Source organism: Nematolebias whitei, chromosome 7 (assembly GCF_014905685.2).
Source record: "Nematolebias whitei isolate Nwh7 chromosome 7, NemWhi1, whole genome shotgun sequence".
NCBI classification, from domain to species: domain Eukaryota; kingdom Metazoa; phylum Chordata; class Actinopteri; order Cyprinodontiformes; family Rivulidae; genus Nematolebias; species Nematolebias whitei.
The window spans coordinates 45502823-45526545 of record NC_056504.1 but is presented as its reverse complement, the minus strand read 5'-3'; the positions used below and the strand labels follow the sequence as shown (position 1 = coordinate 45526545).

At 38.8% G+C, this 23723-nt stretch overlaps 2 protein-coding genes and 1 long non-coding RNA gene across 3 annotated transcripts in view; all 3 read left to right on the top strand.

The window, feature by feature from the left end:
- Positions 1 to 2236, top strand: part of igsf21a (immunoglobin superfamily, member 21a) — an 86375-nt gene extending 84139 nt beyond the window's left edge. Inside the window, exons 7-8 of the mRNA XM_037679895.1 lie at positions 4 to 224; positions 2138 to 2236. Of these exons, the coding sequence (XP_037535823.1) occupies positions 4 to 224; positions 2138 to 2236 (320 nt within the window). The remainder of the gene's footprint in view (positions 1 to 3; positions 225 to 2137) is intronic.
- Positions 2237 to 6499: 4263 nt separating this feature from the next.
- Positions 6500 to 17942, top strand: LOC119411989. The gene is made up of 3 exons (XR_005186919.1): positions 6500 to 6663; positions 9185 to 9223; positions 17430 to 17942. It is a non-coding gene; the product is annotated as an uncharacterized LOC119411989 (long non-coding RNA).
- A 3236-nt stretch (positions 17943 to 21178) lies between these two features.
- Positions 21179 to 23437, top strand: klhdc7a (kelch domain containing 7A). Its single transcript, XM_037679662.1, has 2 exons — positions 21179 to 21501; positions 21640 to 23437. Exons 1-2 carry the CDS (start codon positions 21179 to 21181, stop codon positions 23435 to 23437), a joined length of 2121 nt encoding a protein of 706 aa, XP_037535590.1.
- The last annotated feature ends 286 nt before the right edge of the window (positions 23438 to 23723 follow it).

Sequence of the window (23723 nt, the reverse complement as noted above, 5' to 3'; positions counted from 1 at the left end):
AAGGCACCTTCAGGGACACCTACATCCCCACGGTGGAGGACACCTACCGACAGGTGATCAGTTGCGACAAGAGCGTGTGCACGCTGCAGATCACAGACACAACAGGCAGCCATCAGTTCCCGGCCATGCAGCGTCTGTCCATCTCCAAGGGCCACGCCTTCATCCTGGTCTACTCCATCACAAGCAAGCAGTCCCTGGAGGAGCTCAAGCCCATCTACCAACAGGTGGGAGTTTACAGTCTATTCACGGACTCGTCCCTCAGAAATATATAAAAGGCTTAGCGTTCTTTAAAGGCCTGCATATTTCACAGAAGTTTTAAACTAAGCTCATTTTATGATGAGAATGAAGGAGTTATGGCTGCTTTGGTCAAACCTTGTAGGTGTGCACAGTTTCATGCAAGAGCTTGAATATATGTGTGTTAGCTCTCAGCGTATGTGTTGGGACTGATCTCTGTCTACTAACACATCAAATTATAACTTCATATCTGAAAACTGACTGACTTACAGCCATTTGTGTTGAAAACATTGGTTAACCATCTTCAACTGAGTTGGCCTAAAACATTAATTAGATTTGATGGACATGCAATGATTACTTTCTGTTTCATTAAAATCCATCTAGTGGTTTGTGAACTATTTTGCTAACAAACAGACAGTGGACTCTAATTATTATTATCATTAACCTTTATTTGACCAGGTGAATACCACTGAGATCACAGAGCTCTTTTTAAATGAAGGCCCGGGCCTGAAAGCAGCCTAAACACACCGTTTGGATGTGGGAGGGGATCGGAGTACCCAGAGAAAACCCACACAAACAAGAGGAGAACGTGTAATTAAGCACAGAAAGACACTGACCCAAACTGAGGACTATGTACCGTATTATCCAGAGTATACATCGCATCAGTCAACAAAGAATCATGAAGAGGACAAAAACATAAAAGTCTCATTTATTATGCATTTATTTAATGGTCAAAACAGCTTCATTTCAACTGGATGGTGCAGCGCCATCCATCTATCCATCCATCCATCCATCCATCCATCCATCCATCCATCTATCCATCTATCCATTGTGGCCAGAGCTGCTAGCTCTCCATCGTTCCTGCACCAGCTGAGTGAAGCAAGCGTGCACGGGAGGATTCGCTGTTGCAGTTCTTTGAAATTTTATAAGATTAACACTTAAAAACAATTATTTGTTTGCTCAACATTATAGTAAAGGTGTGTCTCGGTTTAACTTTTCCTTAATAAATTCACTTTAATGGTCAAAGCAGCTTCATGTCGCCTGGCCGGCACAGCGCCATCCATCCATTCATCCATCCAACCATTAATCCATCCGTCCACCGCAGCCAGAGCCACCAGACCACCAGCGTTTGTCTGCCTGCACCAGCACAGTGAAGCAAGCGAGCATGGGAGGACTGGCAACAGCCAGTCCTCCCATGCTCGTTCTTCCAGTTCTTCCAAATTTAAAGTGTCAGTCAAGAATTATGTTATGAATATGGAAAAAAAAAAACGTATATAAGTTGCAGGACTGACAAATCTTTGCAAAAAACCTGTGACTTATATGCTGGAAAATATGGTAATTAACAGAACTAAGTCTTGTAATTTTTTTTATGTTATCAGTGCTTAGTGTATTATTTAGTTGATGTTTGTATTAGTTCATATCTTAGATCTTATTACTGTTTTCCTTTTACATGTTATTGTTGGATGAAGCTGGGACCCTGTGTACATAGTCTCGTTCCACCACATGCACCACATGAGATGTGAATGACAAATGAATCGCTCTGACTCTGATTAAGCACAATCAGTAATTCAGCAATTGGTCAAGTTTTTTTTCTTCCCTTTATTTCATTTGGTTGCTGATTCGTAACAGACAGGTTTTCTTAAGTTTGGTGTACAGATGGGCAGACCTGTAGGTGTTTTAGCTTGGCATTGAATCCCACCTGATACACGCTGCACAGTTGTTTTTCCGGGAGGCATGTTTATTCTCTGACCTCTCCTGAAGTGAAAACTGTTTTCACTCGGAAGGTTGAAGGCTTTCAGGATTAGGAGGTAGCCTCGCTGAACCATGGCTCATTTCCCCTGTGATGTCCTTGCCCGAGAGATACCGCACGGTATCCGTCATTCTCATGCTGCCGTAATCAAAGGTGGTGACGTTGGACACCAACTGTCACTGCTGGAGCAATTCCCAGAAATTGGTCATCATCTTCCCTGCCATATGCCCTGCGAGCTCTGTGACTGCATGACACCAGTATTTAAAAATACCTTTCAGTCAATGTGTGGGAGGTGAAAAGATAGTGCTTCCCACTGCCACGCCACTCTCAGCTTGAGAAATCCCATCCATCTCAGGCATAAGAAAGAGCGCTTAGCTATTTCAGTGTCCACATGGTGCCTCTGGTTGGATTGCCTTGTCACATTTTTCACAAGTTTTAAGATTCTCCTGTGAGTTAGCTCATAATTGCTCTAATTAAAGTTATTTTTGTGACATATGGTGGACAAATAGTATATTATTCATATATTTTTCAACAAATATGTAGATCTCATCAGCTCCCCTTTCATATTAATGAAGGTATTTGTATTTCCTCAATTAAGAGCACATTTATTGTTTTCATGTTTTTACAAACCTCAGTGTGGTCATTTTCATGTGCAACCACATGCACTCTTTTATATTAATAATTGCAATAGTGTGGTTCTTTCATACCCTTTCCTAATTAGGAGATTCTCACTGCATTGTAAATGGGTTATTTATGAGTTTGTAAATAGTTTATAAAGCATTCACAGTTGTTTGTTTTAGCTGTGATTCTTCATACATTAAAGCAGACTCACTGTTTTGTGGATCAAATACTTGTATCCATCCATCCATCCATTATCATTACTCGCTTCTACCTTTTCGGGTCACGGGGGGTCAATGGTGCCCATGACCAGCAGTCAATGTGCGAGAGGCAGGGGACACCCTGGACAGGTCTCCAGTCCATCCAAACAAGCCAAACAACCATTCACTGTCTCACCTGGGGACAATTTTGAGTTACCAATCAGCCTAACGTGCATGTTTTTGGTATGTGGAAGGAAATCGGAGTATGCGGAGAAAACCCATGCATGCACGGAGAGAACATACAAACTCCACCCAGAAAGGCCCCCGGCTGGGATTTGAACCAGCGACCTTCTCGCTGAGACTTTGTAATCTAGACTTTATAACTCAAACCGTTATCAGTAGGTTTTCTGCAGGTTTGGCAGCACGGCGGATCAGCGGTTAGCACTTTTGCCTCACAGCAGTAAGGTCATGGGTTCAATCCCCAGTTGGACCTGGAGTCTTTGCCTGGTTAAACAAAGATTAATAAATAAATAATAATGTGTTTATGCACTGTGATTATTTGTAGATTCAAAGTTTATTTTGGCAGAAAACTTTTTTAGTTTAAATTTTAACCGGAGCTACTAGCAAAGCATTGTATTTATTACCTGAATGAATAAAAGTACATGTTTTTATGATGTCAATTACTGATCCTGCTTTAATATATAAAGAGTTACTTTAACTATAACTGTTTTGTAAAAATGTTAGTGTTATAAAAAGTGTTTGCTTATTTTTAAATGGTTTATTTATTCATCATAGTCCTTTATTATTTAACTGTTGAGGTGCAGTTATTGTTAAAGTGCAATGATTATCCTTGTTGTCATCACTTAAATGTGTTTATTTCTCTTTTCAAAATACCTTGAGGTTACCTTTGCTTTTATTATTTTATTATTATTATTTTAATCTTTTTTTTTAACAAAGGAAATGCATTTCTGGATTTTTTTTGTGTTTGTTTCTAAGTATTCTTATTGTGTAAACAGTTTTCTCTGATACTTGATTAAAAAAATAATCTATCATATTCTATTCTAATATTCTCATGCACGCATGTAGTCACTGACTGACCAATAAACGATTGTGAATTATTGTACACGGTGGGCAGTTTGTTGCCTGATTAATAGCTGAGAAGTTAAGTAATTTGTCTTCTAATAATCCTTAATTTTTGGTCATCAATGAAAACCAGCCTACAGTGTATTTTATAATAAGAGTTCAAACCAATTTAACTGCAGAACTTGAGAAGTGGGCTCACAGGCATTGTTGATTGGATGCCCTTAGCTTGAGTCTCTGCATGTTTTGTTCAGTCCATGGACTTAACATATGGGAACTGCAATAGATATGAAGTAGTTATCTTTAGGGAAATTGTTAATCATCACAAAGCTTGCAGAACCTGCTTATAGCCGGTTGTCATATATTAAACGATTTAATGAAATCTTGTACCTTTTTATAACCGAATGCAAATCGCTCAATTTATCCCAATACCTCATACACTAGACTAACCCCACCCCCCACATTTTTACAATATTGGAATCTGTCTGTTTCCTCCCCTGTTGTGGCCTATTGTTTTAGGTGGTAGCAATGAAAGCCATCTTGGGACAGCTGGCCCCACCAAGACAAGGGAATTAGCTCTCTGAGTGGCCCTTATCTCGCTGCCTCCACACTCCACCCGCTGCTCTCCCATTCTCCTCCAGTAATGAGTATCCACCCAATTTAGGTTATTTTCCTTCCAAAGGGGAATAAATTCAGCACAGTCCTTTGGATGAAAGAATCTGCAGGTCCGTTGCTTCACGCTCTGTGACCTTAATTGACAGGAAATTGTATTTGTCTCTCTCCCTCTGCGACAAAACAGGTGTCCGGCAGGATTTGCTCTCCATTCTTGGTGCAATGACCTTTGTCTTTTTTGTGTTTTTCCTTTTTTTTTCAGCTGCTCCTAAAGGTCCTAAACTTTTGATGACCCCTACTAGGGCAAAGGTAGGGGACACGGTGCACATCACTGTGCATGGATTTCAGGTAAGTCTGCCAGAGGTACTGTATGTGCATGAGGTTTTAAAAAAGGAAAGGGCAAATCAGACTCTATTTAAGCAAGTTTAATTTACCTTTTTTTTTTTATCTAAGCACATGCAAGTTACATAAATGTAGCTGATGGATGGATGGATGGATGGATGGATGGATGGATGGATGGATGGATGGATGGATGGATGGATGAACTATTCCTGATGACAAAATTGGGATTTGTATGTGAATTTTTAAGATCAACATTTTTGTTTAAAAGACAAACACTGCTGCTGAGCAGACACACCTTACACCTTTCAAATGACCAGCAGGTGCTGCTTTTGTTGGTGAACATACCAACAATACTGTAACAAGTTTTAGCTTTGTTCTTTCCCACAATCAAATATAAAGGGTTCTTTTGTCTCATTAGAAAGACATACACTTTATTAATCCCCGAGAGGCATCCAGTAGCATGATGTTCTAATTATTCAGAAAAAAAGACATAAAATAATCTAAAAGAGGCAGAATACAATGTCCATCCATCCATTTTCTTCTGCTTATCCGGGGTCGGGTTGCAGGGATAGCAGCTGAAGTAGGGAGGCCTAGGCTTCCCTCTCCCCAGCCACTTGGGCCAGTTCCTCTGGGGGAATCACAAGGTGTTCCCAGGTCTCCTCCTGGTGGGACAGAATGCACACATTTGGAAAAAGACAATATGCACATGCACAAAGTCGTACATTCATGTACCACATGTGGTGTGTATGACAAATAAAGAACCTTGAATCCTTGAATTTATGATTAACGATATATATATATATATATATATATAAATATATATATAGTTTTTTTTATTTTTTATATATAATTTGGCCCAAAGCACAAATCTCTTTTAAGACTTAGATGCTGCTTTGGAATCACGAGGCAGATTTCTTTATTTGATTCCTACTTCACTGTTATAAGACCCAAAGAATAGCCCATATTGTTGTTGGTAAGGCACTGAGCTATTGACTGCACAGGTTTATACATGTGTTTGTCTTTGTCTTGTGACCTTGGGATATCTTTAAAGCTTCTCTTTGAACAGAGGTAAGGCTGATTATTACAAACAGGCTTGTGGCATGCAGCCAATTGGGCTTTTCAGCAGCATATAGGCTTCAGTGCAGACTGATCAGAAAGAAATTCCCCCTTATCCTTCACTGGTCCAAGGTTTTAGGATTTCACAAGCAGATAAGATTATGTGCCAAGACTAATAATTGTATGGGGGGGTGGGGGGGTGTTTGGATGTACTTACCATATATTTGTGGTATTTGTTGTTTTTCTTTAATCATGTATTTTAAATAGTTAAATAACACAAGTATTTGCATAAGTCATCTAATTTAAGTTTTCAAAGACTAACACACAAACATAATTGCAGCAGTTTATCTAAAGTATGAAATATATATCTGTTCAGCTCTTTTCAAGGTGTTCAAATTAGTGCAACAAAAAAAAATTGTCTTTTTGCATTAAAATAAAAATAAATACCCTTGTATTTTTCCAAATAAGCCTGATTTTCCTAACCTGGTCTTCTCTGAGCTGCCTTAAAGCATCCCTCCCTCTCTCCTGTTTCCTTCTCTTTTCCCTCCCTTTGTCTCCAACCCAATGCACGTTGATAGAATGAAGTATTCCCTGAGCCTCTCTTCACCTGGACGCGAGTGGGAGGCCGCCTGCTGGATGGCAGCATCGACCGAGAGGGGAAAGTGCTGGTTCTGGAGAGAGTGCCAGCAGAACTTAACGGATCCATGTATCGCTGCACAGCCCAGAATCCTCTGGGTTCCACAGATACACACACCCGTCTCATAGTTTTTGGTATGCTTACCTCTTTGACATAATTCAGTGAAGCTCTAATGCAGCTGTAAAAATTAAATGGCGTTTAATTTTTAATAGTAATTTATGAGATGAAAATTACATATATATATTTTTTTTTTTTATCAATGTGCAACTTGCATCCACAAATATGATCTGGATTACTTATGCAACTGCAGATGAAAGTAACAAAGAACATACAACATAGATTTTTCTACTTACAAATTTTAAAAATAAAACATGTGACACTATAAATTATCAATAAAACTAAATGTGTGATTAATAAGAAATGGTTTGTCTAATTGGCTGAAGAATGCACTATTGCTTTAAGGCGGCACTTGCTGCCAGTAACTAATCACTAGGGGATATTGTAACCATCCCATTAAGGCATGTCTAATTCTTTTCTGTCTTCAATGCCAAAATCCAACCTTGGCTTTAAAGGCTCACAATTAAATTCAAAAGACCTTTGTTGTTGACAGTGGTAGAAGAGCACTTTGTTCAACGTTCAGGCTAAGGTAAAATGTTAATTGTAATTTGAATGTGTTTGATGTACCTGTGTTGATATGGGACCTCTGGCTCCTCTGACTCTGTGTTTTCTTGAGACTCCTGGCTAAATGAGGAACTGTTATTCCTGGAGCTTCTTCATACAAAGAGTTTCAGTCTTATGTGAAAACTTCAAAACCGTGACTTGACATTGACATTTTGGACTCTGACGCACTTTTCCTTAAAAGTCACAAAAGCAATCGCATCCAACTTGAATTCTGTTGATTTAAACGACTTCATCATAATTTAAAAGCTAAAGTTTAGAGCGTTAAAGAAGTGGACTTTTTTGTATTAGTCATCAAATGTCTTTATTCTAAGCTATTTTGAGGCTCAAGTCTTTACTCCCAGCTTCAACTGCAAAATAAGCTGTAAAAGCCATCATCAGGCCTGTAAAAGAACTGGCCGAGCTCACGCTTCTCTCATCATGTCATTATTTCCCATGAATATCCAACCCAGCAGTGCCACAGTGTCGGTTTTTCTTGCATATCAGATGCATAAGACCATGCAAGCAATGCACCATTATAACAGCTCTATCAATCTGAAATAAAGCCAATCTAACCAACCGCATGTCAGAACTGTTTAAAAGCTCAGAGAAGCATGCACAAAAAAGCCGTCAGTGTTAGACTTTTGACGCATTTTGTCCCATTTTTAAGATCAAGATATAACATTACAAAATATCAACTCCTAGGCATTTTAGCCTTTTGATACATGGACTTTTGCACACCTTTTGAACTCAAGAATATGGATTTGTTCTTTTTTTACATCCTCCTTCTGAAACATTACTTTGAACAGAGTGTTAAGTATGTCACAAATGCACAAACGACTGGGTGGGTCAAGTAGTAACCCACTTTAAGGGTAAAGAGACACTGTGGGTGGCATTTTGCCAGAAAAAGCACTAAAATCTATTCAACACGCCAACGCATCCACAGGTGTAATCGTCTATGTGCATAGTGTGGCCCATCCGACTGTCTGCAGAGTCTAGATTGCTACCACTAACGCTTAGGGGAAGGAAATGGTGATTAAGTGACCTTGGCACCATCCCCTGTGGCCTTAAGTTGAGATATTACTTTCTCTCCAAATAGATTTAAAATATGTTGGAAGGCCCTGCTCACTTTGCTAAGTATCCAAGATAGATTATCAGAAATAACAGTTTAGAATGGTGGCTTGGTTTAGAGATTCTCCATTCACAAGCTGCATTTACATTTTGACAATCTGTACCATTCTATGTGCTAGTGTCGTTTGAGATAGCTGTAAGGTGACTCAACACAAGTGATCTGGCAGTGACCAGCGTGCAGGTAGAAACACACACATAACCATATGTGCAGAGGCAAGCAAGCACATGGATGCATACTGAGAGTGGAACCATTAATTTCTCTAGGTCCCCCTGAGGTGCTTTGTGTTAATGTTGTTGCAGTGAGACCAAAGTAGCTTCACTCGTTGCTATACATCAAGCTTGCACTTGCTTATATACAAAGTTAAACATCCCAAAATAGCTCACAAAGTGGAATTTAGGAGTGATCGCTAATACTCTGCAAACCCTCCCACTCCCTCTTTTGCAATTACTTCATCCCTGCGAGAACACTGAAAATACACCGTGTGAGTGTTTCGTGCAGGTTAGACACCGGTGCAGCCTATTAAAAGTAGAGTCTCCAAACCTGTTTCTCCGACTGCCTGCCGCCAGCTTCGGTTCCCTCTCTGCTGCTTAAAGCTTCCCGGTTGTTCTGTTAGTGCTCTGCGTTCCCAGGTCCATTAGGCCAGCTCTTTCTCATCAAGGGTGTGTCGTTTAGTGGGCAATTCTAAAACTGTGAAATCCAGCTTTGTTAGAAGCAAACAACCTCTATCAGATAATGCATTTTTTTCTTGTCTTTTTGTTCATATGTTTTTTAATAACATTAAATGTGTTGTTCATTCGCCTGAAGTATTGATTGCCTCTACAGCAACTGCAGTGTCTGATTGCTTCATTTTATTCCGTTTGTTCCAGAAAATCCAAGCATGATGAAAAACACACACCATCCAAACAGTAAGTATTTCAGTCACTGAACTAACAAAAAAAAAAAAAAAAAACGAGTGCATGCGTGTTTGAATATATAGATCATAACAACAATTTCTGCAGAAATGTAGTTCTGATCAAAAAGCAAATACTTTACAACCTTGGGGTTTCTACAATCCATATCCACCATATTGAAATGTCATTTTTATTCAGTCCTGAATGTTTTGCCCCGTCTAAACTGCTTGTGAGTTATTCAAACATGATTAATCTTTGATGATGTTCAGAAGCCGGAAGCAACAATCCTCTCCCCATGACTAACCGTGCATGTCACTTTGGGCTGAGTGTGAGATTATTGGCGTTTCAAATGTGTGGCGATGGCTCATTTGTGGCTTCTAGATTATCATATGTAAAGTGAGGGATTGTCGCGAGAAGCCACAGGAATGTGACGGCAGCCTCTCCATCTCTCCATTTCCCCTGTCTCTCCCTCTTTCTTTTCATTGCGATCTTTGTGTCTATTTCATTCCCCTTCTTTGAAATGTACTCATTTCAAATCTCCCATTTCAGGTCTCTTTTTCTGCCTCAACTATTGTGTCCCCCATTGACACTGCTGTATTTCTCTTTTCTTTCCTCTCCCCTTTGTCATATTTTATATTTTCTTTATGATTTTTTAAAAAAATGTATCACAATCTCTGATTTGATGCAGATTATCAGTCACACAGACCGTAAGAGGTGTGTAGATTATGCTTTAGTGTGAACAACATTCAGCTCTGGCTAAATATCCAGAGTTCTTCTGAGCCTTAACAGATTGGCCGGTAAAGCACGAAGTGGTTCACGACTCACCAAGACGGAAATGAGAGTGCGACCCAGTAGAGATAGCAATCAGAGCTCTGATACAGTGTAAGAAAAACTGAGTGAACTTTAACAAAATAGCTCATCCAGATTAGTAAAGCCCATTTCCACCTACATCTCAGCCATACTGTAAAACCTACTCACATCTGGCTTTTGTTTTCAGCCAGAAAAGCTATAATCTGCTTTCATTTGCTGATCTAATATCTCTGCAGTATAAGCAAAGTACTTAAAGATGCTGAGTCACATAACATGTGATGGACATGGGGCACCCAGGTGGACATGCAGGTTTTTAATTAGTGTCAGCTAAACTAATGACTGCAAAATTAACCTGAGCCTAACTAAACCGTAAAAACAAGGTGTCTATTAAAAATGTGTTGGAAAGTATGTTTAAATATGTAATGTGTCATTATAAATTATGCAGTGCACCTGGTGTAACTGCAGACTGCTAATGACAAAAGCAAAATAGTTAAAATGTCATGAAAGTCCTAGTCACAATATGGAAATTGTATTCAAACTAACTTTTTTTTATTGATAAAACTGAGTAAAACAAAATGTTTGCTCGTTCTAATAGTGTTGAACACTGAGTTCATATACGTATCAACTGTAATAAAACAAAGTTTCTCCACGTCAGTATCTAGTGGATTAAGACTACAAAACACTGCCAAGCAAATTGTTAGCATTTCCCAAACTAAGTCTATTTCTTACTTTACTTAAACAAGAAAAAAAAAAGTTCACTCAAGAAGAGCCAAACGCAGAGAAGTTTTGAATATCCAAGAACAAAGAAGAAACAAAACAAAGAAGAAAGTAAAAATAATAAATGTTATTATTTCAACTGTCATTCAGCTATTGCCTCAGGACTGAAAGCACTGTGACGCAGTATCAGTTCATAAGAGAATAATTCATAATGACCATGAAGCATCTATTATAATCACAGTTATTGCATCAGGGGTCCTTAGAAAACACTGGTGTTTGATCCCCTGCTGTGAAAACAGGTCATACATTAAGCCTGCTGCCTTCATGAACATACATGAAACACAGTCATTAGCTGCTCATATTTTGCAGTGTGTATTGTTTAGTAACATGCACTAAGTAAAAATTATTACTTTTGTAAAAAAAAAAAAATAGAAGCACTGGAGAAACTTTAAGCCTGACTTTGTCCCAGCATACAGTGGGAACAGTTTCCCAAACAGATGTGAAGCAGAGAGGTCTCTAAGCTTACAGGTCAGCAGCAGGAAGCATGAAGTGCTCTAAAACTTCCTAGTAGATGCCTGTGTTGACCTTGGACCTCCAAAAACACAGTGGACCAACACCAGCAGATGACATGGCACCCCAAACCATCACTGACTGTGGAAACTTTACTCTGAACCTCAAGCAACGTGGATTCTGTGCATCTCCTCTCTTCCTCCAGACTCTGGGACCTTGATTTCCAAAGGAAATGCAAAATTTACTTTCATCAGAGAACATAACTTTGGACTGCTCAGCAGCAGTCCAGTTCTTTTTGTCTTTAGCCCAGGTGAGATGCTTCTGACGCTGTCTCTTGTTCAAGAGTGGCTTGACACAAGGAATGCAACAGCTGAAACCCATGTCTTGCATATATCTGTGCGTGGTGGTTCTTGAAGCACTGACTCCCGCTGCAGTACACTCTTTGTGAATCTCCCCCACATTTTGGAATGGGTTTTGTTTCACCATCCTCTCTAGGGTGCAGTTATCCCTATTGCTTGTACACTTTTTGTCTACCACATTGTTTCCTTCCCTTCGCCTCTCTATTAATGTGCTTGGACACAGAGATCTGTGAACAGCTAGCCTCTTTAGCAATGACCTTTTGTTTCTTTCCCTCCTTGTGCAACGTGTCAATGGTCGTCTTTTGGACAACTGTCAAGTCTGCAGTCTTCCCCATGATTGTGTAGCCTACAGAACTAGACTGAGAGACCATTTAAAGGACTTTGAAAGTGTTTCAAGTTAATTAGCTGATTAGAGTGTGGCACCAGGTGTCCAATATTGAACCCTTTCACAATACTGTATTCTAATTTTCTGAAATACTGAATTTAGTTTTTTCCTTATTTGTCAGTTATAATCAACATTAAAAGAAATTAACATTTGAAATATATCAGTCTGTGTGTAATGAATGAATATAATATACAAGTTTCACTTTTTGAATGGAATTACTGAAATAAACCAACTGTTTCACGATATTCTAATTTTATGACCAGCACCTGTATATATCTAGTCATGCATGGTGTAGTCTGATATAGGCTTTATACTTACTGTATTTTTTTTGCTTTGGAAACATTGCCTTTCAGTTGTTTTATGATTTCCCTAACCAACACATTTTTGTGTCTTTAAATGTGATCTTTATTCTGGCGTTAATTTTACCCATTTCCCTGCCCTGCAAGTCACATTAGGCATGCAAATCTGTGAATGCAAATACTGTGGTAACCACAGGAACAGGTGTGTCTCAGCAAGGACAGAATTAGGTCAGAAAAGGCTTACACACATGCCTTGTATGCAGCTCATACTGATATATAGCATAAACCCTAGAGGTTATCATACACTTGAATGGTTGAATATCCAAATGTCTGTCTAGTTGATGGTTAGAACCACCAAATGTGACTTTCAAGGCCATGGTAGACAAGTGCCTACACTTCATATTGGATCATCTTTGTCAGTTTCCAGTCTGTGGCACAGCTTGTCAAGCTGCACTGTATGGCAATGAAGTGAATTTATCAGATGAGTGAAAGTGAGGACATGTTTTCTGTCAAAAAATAGTGTTTCTATCAAAATGGCCTGTGGGAATGTCAGAGGTTTCAAGTTATCATTTTTATGTGGGCAGTATCTCTTGGTGGCTGAGACAGATGTGTGACCATCAAGAAGCTCATTACTAATTATTTTTTTAGGTGATAAACTTTACCTTTGTTGGCTTTTATAGGCAACACCCTAAGAGTTGGGAGCTATAGTCAAATGATCTGAAATGTGGGCAGTGCAAAACTTAATAGTTTCAAATACTTGAGAACAGATTGAGGAAGGAACGCAGACCTAGGTTATAAATGTGCTTTTTAAAATGTCTCTGGTCTCTTATGTTTAGTAATAAGAAAATAGAAAAGTAAATTGTTTTTTAACATATTAGGTCCAGTACATAAAGTTTTCTTTCAATCTATTTCCACAGAAATCAGTCCTAGCTGTCAGAGTAAAAATCAGTTTGGCACAAATACACTGAAGGCTGAGCCAAGAACTTAAGGAAAACAGATGGCTTGGTGACTGTAGACGAGGAGGGGACCTCAGATGATGATCTTATGCTTGAATGAACCCATTACCTAATGAGAGCAAATACTTATCATGGAGATCCAGTAGTTTGTGTCCAATGTTTTGTGACTTGAATAAGATGAGTGCACTCAAATGTGTACAAAACCAGATTATGTTGCTCTACTGACAATTAAAATTTGTAATTGTCATGTCTGCACCTTCATTATTTTAAAGTACCAATTCAAACATGGTTCAGGGATTAGCATCTCAACTCATTTGAAATGTCCCAATGGGCACATTATTCAAATGTGCTGAGTCACATTTGCCTGCAGGTCTAACAGCTACCAGGTCATTTTGAAAGGTTTGGCCACGCCCTAAAGGGGTCAGCCCTTTTTTGTGACTGAATGGGATTCAAATACAGCCTTGGAACAGGCAGGATAAACAGTTTATGTCAGCACTTACACACCCACATCAGTAACAACTTTCCTCTTACATTATCTCTGTTTCAGAAATGGAAGAAGTACCAATATCAAGCTGATGCTTCCATATCTCTTCTTCTTTTTTTTTAGAATAAAAGTACAGGATTGCATAATGATAATAATTTTAGTATAAAAAATATTGATGAATGCTAATGAGACACAGATGATTTGTGAGAATAAATGGACTCAAAGGCTCTAGAACAAATAGCATAAAGTAACTAAAGGGTGTAAATCACAAATTATTTGTCCATTTTATTTCTCAGATGATGTTAGGAAAGGTATAAAATGAAAAGAAACCATGACATCTTAGGTTAACAGTTGTAAGAAGATAATACTTTCAAAGTTTCAACCAGAACGGTGGTTGCAGCTCAGGATTGAAGAGTGGTTGGCTGATAATGGGAGAATAGGGGGGGGTTGTTCCCCGCATCCCCGACCCATGCTAAACCATCCTTGAGCAAGATTCTGAACGTCACGCTGTCCATAACTTTTGCGTGGGTATCGAAAATAATTAATGTAAGTTGTAAAGTAAAAGCTTGTTGCGTGGTCACAAAGATGAGAAAAATACTATACAAATACAGAAACCTGTTTTCAAACAGACAACCAAACAATCCTAATTAAAGTACATATTTTAATGGTATAAAATTAGAGTTTGATTCACAGAAAATAATCAACACTTTTGTTGAGTTTGTAACTTTTATAGATACACTAATCAGCTTCTACTTCACACAAACACATTTACTGATCAACATATTGAGTTGAGTGTTTTTCCTAAAAACATGCTGACTCTTCACATGACTGTGCATCAAACCACGTTTCCTCCAACTGGAAGACAACCATTTACCAATTAAACCACCATCACATCATTATTCTAAAAGTATGTCACTGATGTATTAACACCTTTATCTGAGAGTGTTAGTCTAATCCTTGCACGGAGAAGCTTCTCCCTCACCAATAGTTCATACTAACAGTGCTTTTATAATTTATGCCAATGATTTCCAGTGGATCTCACATCTGAATACAGAAATAGAGCAGTCAAGAACACATACCTGTATAAGTCAGCACCCAAACTGAGCCTTGGTTGGATTGATTTACTGGAGATGAATAGCCTGTTATTTTAAAGAGCCCGCTGAAAGTTGCTGCCAATTGTTCCTGCTCCTAATGCTGCTTAATCCCCCTGTCACAGAATACACCCATCTCCTGACTGTGGTTGTGTTGTTCTAGAGAAGAGTTTGATAAAATTGCTTGCACTATTACCTTTAAAAATACCTTGACACCCAAAATTATTTTTTGTTTAACATATGTAACCTCATAAACTCATCAGAATTAACTAATATTGATGACATGTACCACACGTTACAACAAACAAAAATATTGAGATAACATCCAGAGGTTAGAGAAGGTGAGCGTGTGGTTGGTTCAAATCCCTGGACAGTTGCAACAAAATTTGGGTGGGAAAGGTGAAGCACACACATCTGCCTCCACCTTCATTTGTTACACTGTGGGCTCTTGAGCAAAGCCCTTAAGCCCCAAAATGGCAGGCCTCTGCTCCACATGTGTGCTGCAGTGGCTCGGCGGTCAGTGTTTGCATCAGGAAGGGCATTCAGAGTAAAAAACTATTGCCATGTGTTTGTGCAAATTCGCTCGCTGTACCCTGAGGAAGGAAACAGACAAGAAAATAAAAATAATGAATAAAAACTCCACACCCCCCAACTTAGCTATGAGTTGGTTTCGTCCAGTGGCCGCTCACTCTGCAGCATTCAGCTGTGGAGAACAAAAAGTAAGCTAAAAATTGTTTTTAAGCATTACAACTGTACTTTATCTCTTTCTGATAAAAAAAATCAGACAGAATAATGTAAACACTTTGTGTAAAGTATAGGAGTAGAAGATATCAAAGGGAAATATTTGCTTTTGCTGCTTTTTTTGACATCTACCTATGCCATATCTCAAATGGAATTAAATTCAGTTCAGTTTATTTATATAGCACCAAGTCACAACAGAAGTCATCTCAGGGCACTGAGCAGAAACATTCATATACATAAAAAATCAATTAATAACATTACTTATCTAAGGTAGGGTAGGGTAGCCAGCAGATTTTGTTGTCTTCATTCACTCGTTACATTTTACCATTTATTCTGGAATTGCGCCACTCAAGTTGGCTGCATGTTGCAGTAGCTCTTACATTCATTCTGGGATGTTGCTTTTGAAAACTTCAATTCCTCTTTTTCTGGACATAAATCGACTTTTTGGATGATTGTTTCCTCTGGTATTGGATGCTTTGCAGCTGGAAAGATTTTTAATGAAACCTTTTTGCTTTTGGACATTTGTTATGATGCGTAACCATGGCAACAAGGTGGGGGTTTTTGTACAACCAGGAGTAGCTGATTAGCATCTCAAAGCTCAAATGATACCTCAACTACAGCCCCAATTCTCAAATGAGTTGAAAAGGAGGCGCCGTGGATGAATTCCCATCTACCTGGAAGAGGTGCTCGAGTACCTGACCGCTGAGATTCTGGAGCTGTCAAGAAACGTAGCTCGTGACCACAAGAAGACCAGGATCATCCCCCGACACCTGCAGCTGGCTGTCCGCAATGAAGAGGAGCTCAACAAACTACTGGGAGGAGTGACCATCACTCAGGGAGGAGTTCTGCCCAACATTCAGGCGGTCCCGATGCCCAAGAAAACAGAAAAACCCACTAAGTCCAAGTAGATGTATCAACATCTGCAACCTGTTTCTTCAGACCTGCTTTAAGACAGACTAGCAGAACCAGGCAGGCATGTGAAACTGAATATGAGCATTGATGGGTTAAGCAAATATCTTGGTAAAAAAGAGATGAATAGATAATCTAACAGGGAAAGTTTTGTAAAAGTTTTGCCATTGCATGTCTACACTGGTTTTGTACAAGCATTCAACAATGTTTTTTTTTTTTTTTTAATGAAAGGAAAGTTAAAAGTCACGGGTGTTCAAACTCAACTCTCCCATGTGAAGACAAACTGCAGATTTCATTACACCACTGTGTCACTATGGGCCCAGTTTTACTTCCCCATTTTATAACATTATCAAGAGCCCATGCCTGTCAATATGAGAGGGTAATTTAATCTGACAGATTAAAAAAAAAACTTTTAAAAGGAAACCCATCTGTTTAAGCTTTGCTTCTTTGGAGTTTAACCAAAAATAATTACAACACCTAAGTTTTTGTTGTTGTTTGTTTTTGTTTTCTTTTCACAGTTTGAGCAAGAAAATATTAATCAGTACATTTCAGCTGGAGACACAGCTGTGTTTGGTCTTTTTAATACAAGTTGTGTTTGTCCTCAAAATGAACAGTGCCCGTTTGTGTCGTCTCTGGTATTTTAACAAGATATTGCAACAATTTTAAAGATCTGAATCCTCCTTTGTCGTTTGGTGTGACACATTTTTTGTAGAGAATTGAGATTTTTCCATTTCATTTTTGGCAGACATTTTTCAAAAAATTGTTATTTGAAAAAAAAAAATTGCAGTGCTCTTCAATTTCTTAAAAAATATATATATTTTAAATGAACTAAAACAACATGAATTTGAGAATTCAAAATATAATGATTTAAAATGTTGGATTATTTCATGCTACTTTCACTGTATATTAATAAGCTTAAAGATCATGTCTAATCAACTTTTTTATGGGTTTTTTTTCCAGACAAAGCTTCCGCCGTGGACGTCCTTGGACTGACTTGGATTGCACTTCTTGTCACAGTTACAGCGGAACTGACGTGAAACCTGAACTTCAAGTCACTCTCTTTCACCAATATACACACATGTATGCCCCTACAGTACAAAACATCTGCATATGCACACAAACACACACACACATATAGTGCATAAACTCTCCGTAGTCCTGAAAGCCTTCTCCAGTCATCAACAGACCCTTCATATGCCGCTCAAACAGGAAACGGTGACACCAAATGATGGTCCGTCACTGTTTTTTAAACAAAAACCAGTCAAGATAATATATAAAGGACAATGTGACGAACATGACAGTCACTTCTATATAGCCCTGCCCTGTTACCTTTTTTTGTTGTTTAATTTTTGTTTTTGTTTTCCCACATCTGCCTGTTGATGAATAAAATCAATTGTTTTGAAACAGAAAAGATAAAAAAAGCATTTGGACTTTTTATTTTTTAATGAGTCATAATGTGCTTGGTGTTTAGTGACACGTGGATTATGGAACTGGCTTTGACCGCACCATTTGATCAACCGATCTCATCTGTTCCGTGTCCTGGGATGAACCAGATTAGCAACAAGCTGATAAACCGTAGGAGGACAAAATCTGCAGACGCTCCAATGGAACCTTTTTTTTAAATATATATAAATATAATAATATAATTTTCTTTCTGATGGCTTGGAATGTACGAGAAGATTCAAATGCATTGAGAAACCTGGAAAAAAAATAAGATCTCATTTTTGAGTGTATTTTGTGTACAACAGTGTAAATATAGAAAAATAATTAAAACAGATATATGGGTTATGGTGAGGGATGGTTGCTGAAATCGTCGGAGTTTATGCTTCTCCACCTTTGTACATCGTGCAGCTCTGTTTTCAGAGATTTAAAGAAAAGAAACTAATTTTCTGTTTATTGCTTAAGTTATTTTTTAATCTACATGGCAGTTCTTTAAGGACATAGTAAAAAATAATCAAACATGTGTCTGCTGTTTTGAGGTTGTGGTGCATGTGACGTTTGACGATTCTTTTTTTTTTCTTCCCCTTTTGTGTGTTGCACCTGACAGCACTGCAACTCTGTCACTGGTCTGTCATCCAGCTATTTACCTGTGACCTACGTTGTGTACGATGCATAACTCTCTTCCTCTGAAATTACCAGTAATGGGATCATTTTAGCGACCATTCCAGTGGGGAACTCACCTGAGGCAGCTTGTGTAAACAGGGTTGTTGCATTTGTTTAATTTCACCTGTATTAAAATGGACAGATACTAAAACTCAAAAGTCTTGAGTTTACTTGTAGACGTTTTGAGCAGTGTTTGAAAAAGTCAGAAATCTTGTGATCTGTAGTCCTGGGTATGCATAATAAACAATATATTACACAGAAATTCAAAGTTACTAAGGTTGTTTAGGTTCAAATTTGAGTAATCTTTACAAATTAGGGACATTTATAAAGGTTTTTTTGTTTTAATCTATGCTTAAAATGTTTAAATTATCTTTAAAATAGTCTTGTTTTCACAAATTGTTAAAACTGACCCCAATATTCCTTTTTAATAGACAATTGCATTGTTGCTGTCTCATTGCAGTTCAGTAAAGAATCACCTAAATTACCATAATCCTGTTTTTTATTTATTTTAGAAGTCACATGTATTGCAATTGTAACTCTGAGGATATACTGTCCAGGGATTAAGGTTTAAGCCAATGAGAGGCACTATTGAAGGTTTTTTTTTTTTTGTTTGATTGTTTGTTTGCTTTTTTTTTTACGGAGCTGAAAAAAAAAGACACATCCATTTGTAATACAATCTCATTTTATCAAACTAAAATCTTTTAGAAGAAAAGCACAAACCAACTTATTAAACATGTGCGTGACCATTGATCCCTTTTTTTTGTTTTAAGTCAGGTTACGAAAGGGCACATTGTAAACCTTTATAGCCCAGTTGTTTTACTCAGTGTGCAATTTAATGCTTTTTCCTTTACAATTTTATTTCACACCACTGAAAAGGATGGAAAATAAATTCAAATCTCAAAGCATTAGAACATGCAAAATGTTGTCACATGACTTGATCACCTTACCAGAAGAACTGCATCCTAGCTTTGTATGAGTGATGAGTGCTGTATTACAATTGTCTACAAGTTTATACAATGTTACAAGTCGTCATGTATCTCAGCAAACAAACCGGTAGATCCAACAAAAAATAAATACATAACTCTTTTAAATATGTGGTTTTATATTTTCTTGCAACCCAAAACTAAATCTATCACCTGTCTACGGTGTTACCACCTCAAATAGGCTTATTTATAACAGTGATTGATGATAATTTCCAATTAATTTTAATTTTCTGCTGTTAAGTCTGTCTAAAAAAAGATGTCTCCATGGTGGTTTCACATTTAGCCTTAATTTATGCTTAACTAGGTGCACCCTACCTTTCTAGGCCTCTACTAATCTGCATAGTTATTGCAGGAAATCCTAGAAAGGGTCATTAAAAATGTAACTTGTGCCTTCTTAAATATCTTAAATTGCACAAGTAAAAAAAGTCGAACAGGTAGTTGACCGTCGTTGTTTTGGAGAAGTAATGAGGATAAAAAGCTGCCTTCATGAACTAATTGTGAATTATTCAGAAGTCAGCTTGCTCTGGTTTCGTTTTTGTTGTCACCAGACAAAGGTATCTCGTGACCCAAAAGCACCCACATCAGACCGGACATCTGACACACCCTTCGAATGAGTCTCCACCTCGTGCATCTTTGTACTGCTCGGCAGAGTGCTGTTAAAATAAATACAGCTTTGTTGGTGATTGTGGCCCTGCTCTTGTATGTTATCATCTTCACAGATGACAGCTTGACAGCGGCGACGGAGGCGAGTGACAGGTTTCCAGTACAAGAGAAATACACGTTTGCATCTAGTGGAAGTGAATGACACTGTCAGCGTTCCTGTTAAAAACTTTTTCCATTGTGTTGCTGTTCTGATGGTCATCTGACAGTTTTTTGGGGGGGGGGGGGTTTGTACTGCTTTGCCAGTGCCACTTGTCTTTCTGGCAGTAATGTCAGGCTTTTTTAGAGACCGTAGTTTCAGAATGTTTCTTTGCCCTGAAAAGACCTTTGATAGGTGCCATGGCTATGTAAACAGGTGTATCCTGGTTATTAAGGATTCGATAAATATCACCTATCGTTACTCCACCCCTTATTCAAACCACACTCGTGCAACTCATAACCTGTGTGGGATCAGGTGATGGGAGGTAACATATAATTATGTTTGTAAAAAAAAAATTACATTCACATTAAAACAAATTATAACATAAGCCACTACTTTTATATATGTAAACACAACAATGAATTGTGCTCCACCAGCTTAAAATTAACTTGGACTTTGTCAGATAAGTTTTGAGTTTTTACTGCGAGGATGACATCTGTACAGTCGTGAGAGAAAAAGAGGGTGAGGCAGTAAAGCAAATATTGATCTATTGGTATTTGCAATGTCTGCACATGGTTACTGAGGCTGTATCTGACCTGCCACAGGTGATGCATGAAAGGTGCTCCGCCTCTGCAGAGCAAAGGATGCAAATAGCAATGGTAGGGCTATCATTTTACACTTGATCCTTTGGACAGAGAGGTGTAGTCATCAGATCACAGCAGCTCTCCAACAATGAAAACCAGACGGGTTAAGTCAGCTGAGGTGCACTGACAATATCATTTAAAAGGATCCATCAGACACGCTTGGATGCCGTTTTTCCAGCTATGCCTATCGCAGAACTTTTGGGAGTCCAGTTTGACATGCACCTGTTGTTGAAGCTAAGTTTTTCTGTGGCTGCAGTGCTGCTGCTTTCTTGGGCCTACAGGTTCTACAGCTCCAGGAATGTGAGGGAAAGACAACCATGTGGAAACGACGGCAAAGAAATGCAAAATGCTACATGCCGAAACTGCAAGAAGATGCTACAGTATCAAAGCTTACAAGGACAAGACAAGAATGACGAGGACAAGCAGGACTTAACCACAGAGGATTTGACATCTGACAGCAACAATGGAATAATTGCAGAAACTTTTCAAAGCCAAGCTGAAAAGTGTGAGGAGGCATGTAGAATATCCAATAGTGATCCAGATATATACATGAAAGAGGAAATCCTACTTAATCAGAATGAGCCAATGGATTCTACCTGTAATATTTCACTTAGATCTGCTTTGAGCCTTCCTGATCCAAGAGAAAATAAGATGGCCACTCTAAAAGAACGCCATTCCCCGTGCTGTTTGAAGAAGTTGAAGGGTGGCGTCGGTGTGGGCAGAGAGTTAAGGCAGGACTTGGAGCACCAGGGGGTCTACTCTAGCTTCCTCTCAAAGGCAGAAATAAAAGTGGAAGATGCTAAAATAATGCTGGAAGGATCAGAAGACCAGATAGTGCATGGAAAGATTTATGATTACTATGTTGAGTCTTCTTCTCATTCAATTACAGATTCAAATACTTTGCTGAGTCAATACGAGAAGAACATTGAATCAACGCAGGAGTTTGGAAACAATAAGAGCAGCCCCACAGAATTTCCTTCCTCTGTAAGCCCTATCATTATGCGTGATCTGGTTCTTAAACAAAGCCAAAACGAGGATGCCTCCTTGGAAGGAAGCCTCAGGCTGAGACGCCCTGCAAGGCCTGCCCTCCTACGCAAGGAAAGCTATATTTCTGCAGCAGATGAGTCTGAGCTTTCTATCCCATTTCAAATTTCAAAAAAATCATCTCCAATGGTTCACTCAATGAGTGACAAGATTATCTACCCTCAAATTTCTACGGATAGCAACAAGCATAAAAAGATGGAGGAGACTAATCTGGAGACAATAGCGGGGGCTCAGTTCTTACACCTTCCAGGAGACTTTCTTCTTGGTACAGAGATTGAAAATTTGAAAAGTAAACTTGATTTAGGTAACTGTTTAGAAGTACTTCATCTAGCCAAGAAACATAACCAGATGTCAGTTCAGCAAGCAGCTCTAGGGGTTATGTCAGACAACTATCTGCAGGTGCTCCGTGACCCCAACCTTTATGGACGGCTAATGGCTAATGAGCGAGAACAAATTTGGAAGAAGAGAACAAGAGGAAGACAATTTGTCATTGTTGCAGATATGGACCCTCAAGACTGGTTGAGAAACACAGAAGGGCAGAGATCAAATGCAGAACAGTGGAGCACATCCAGTGCAATGTACTATTATGATGACTACAAAGACTCCTGGCATACTCTCTGCCTGATCCCACAAGAGGTCATCTCTAGAGCCTGTGCCATGTGTACAATGGATAACTACTTATTTGTGGCAGTAGGCTGCCAAGGCAAAGACAGAAAAATGACACCCTCAAAGAGAGTGTTTTGCTACAATCCTTTGACATCCATTTGGAAAGAAATCAGTCCCATGAATGAAGCCAGGCCTCGCTGCAAACTGGCAGCACTGGATGGGTACATCTATGCTATTGGAGGAGAGTGCCTTTCTTCAGTGGAGCGCTACGACCCACGACTTGACAGGTGGACATTTGTGGCTCCATTACCAAATGACACATTTGCTGTTGCTCATCAGGTCACAGTGTGCAGTGGAGAAATTTTTGTTTCTGGAGGTACTCTTAGATATATATTACTGCGCTACAACCCCAAAACGAACACCTGGAGGCCAAGTCTGATGGTAGGCAGCAACGACCGAACCACAGATATGGTTGCTGTGGGGAGATTTCTCTACAGGTTTGATGTTAACCCTCTGCTGGGTGTCAGTGTATACCGCTACCATACTGTTGCACGACTGTGGTATGAGTGCAGCTCCAAATCAATTCTCCATTGCCCTGTCTTCCAGTGTGTCCCCATGAGTGGCACAATCTATTGTATCAGCCGGCACTTCACCATGAGGTTTGATGCTGATGAGATCTCACCTGCTTTTGCAAAAGAGAATTTGAGCATCCTCTCTGCAGCCAAGGGCATACTCTTTCCTTTTGTCCTTTACCTGTCTGATAAAAATCCTCGACAAACAAGTGTGTAAAAAACAAAAATCAGCTTTTACTCAATGACAAGATTAGATAGTTAATGAGTATTTTTATAAGAGGACACTTTACATTCAGTCTAAAGCTGACTGACTTTTTTACCCAGCCCATTTGTAAATGTTCATGCAAACCTGCAATCATTGCACTGTTTATTTGAGATGTTAATAACATACCCTCTGCTCAAAGCCATAACGTACCAGTTTCATAATGCTACTTTGGTAGATTGGATATTACACAGAGTTGTGTGTTTCAGATGTCACATCTTTGACAGTGGATATAAAGTAT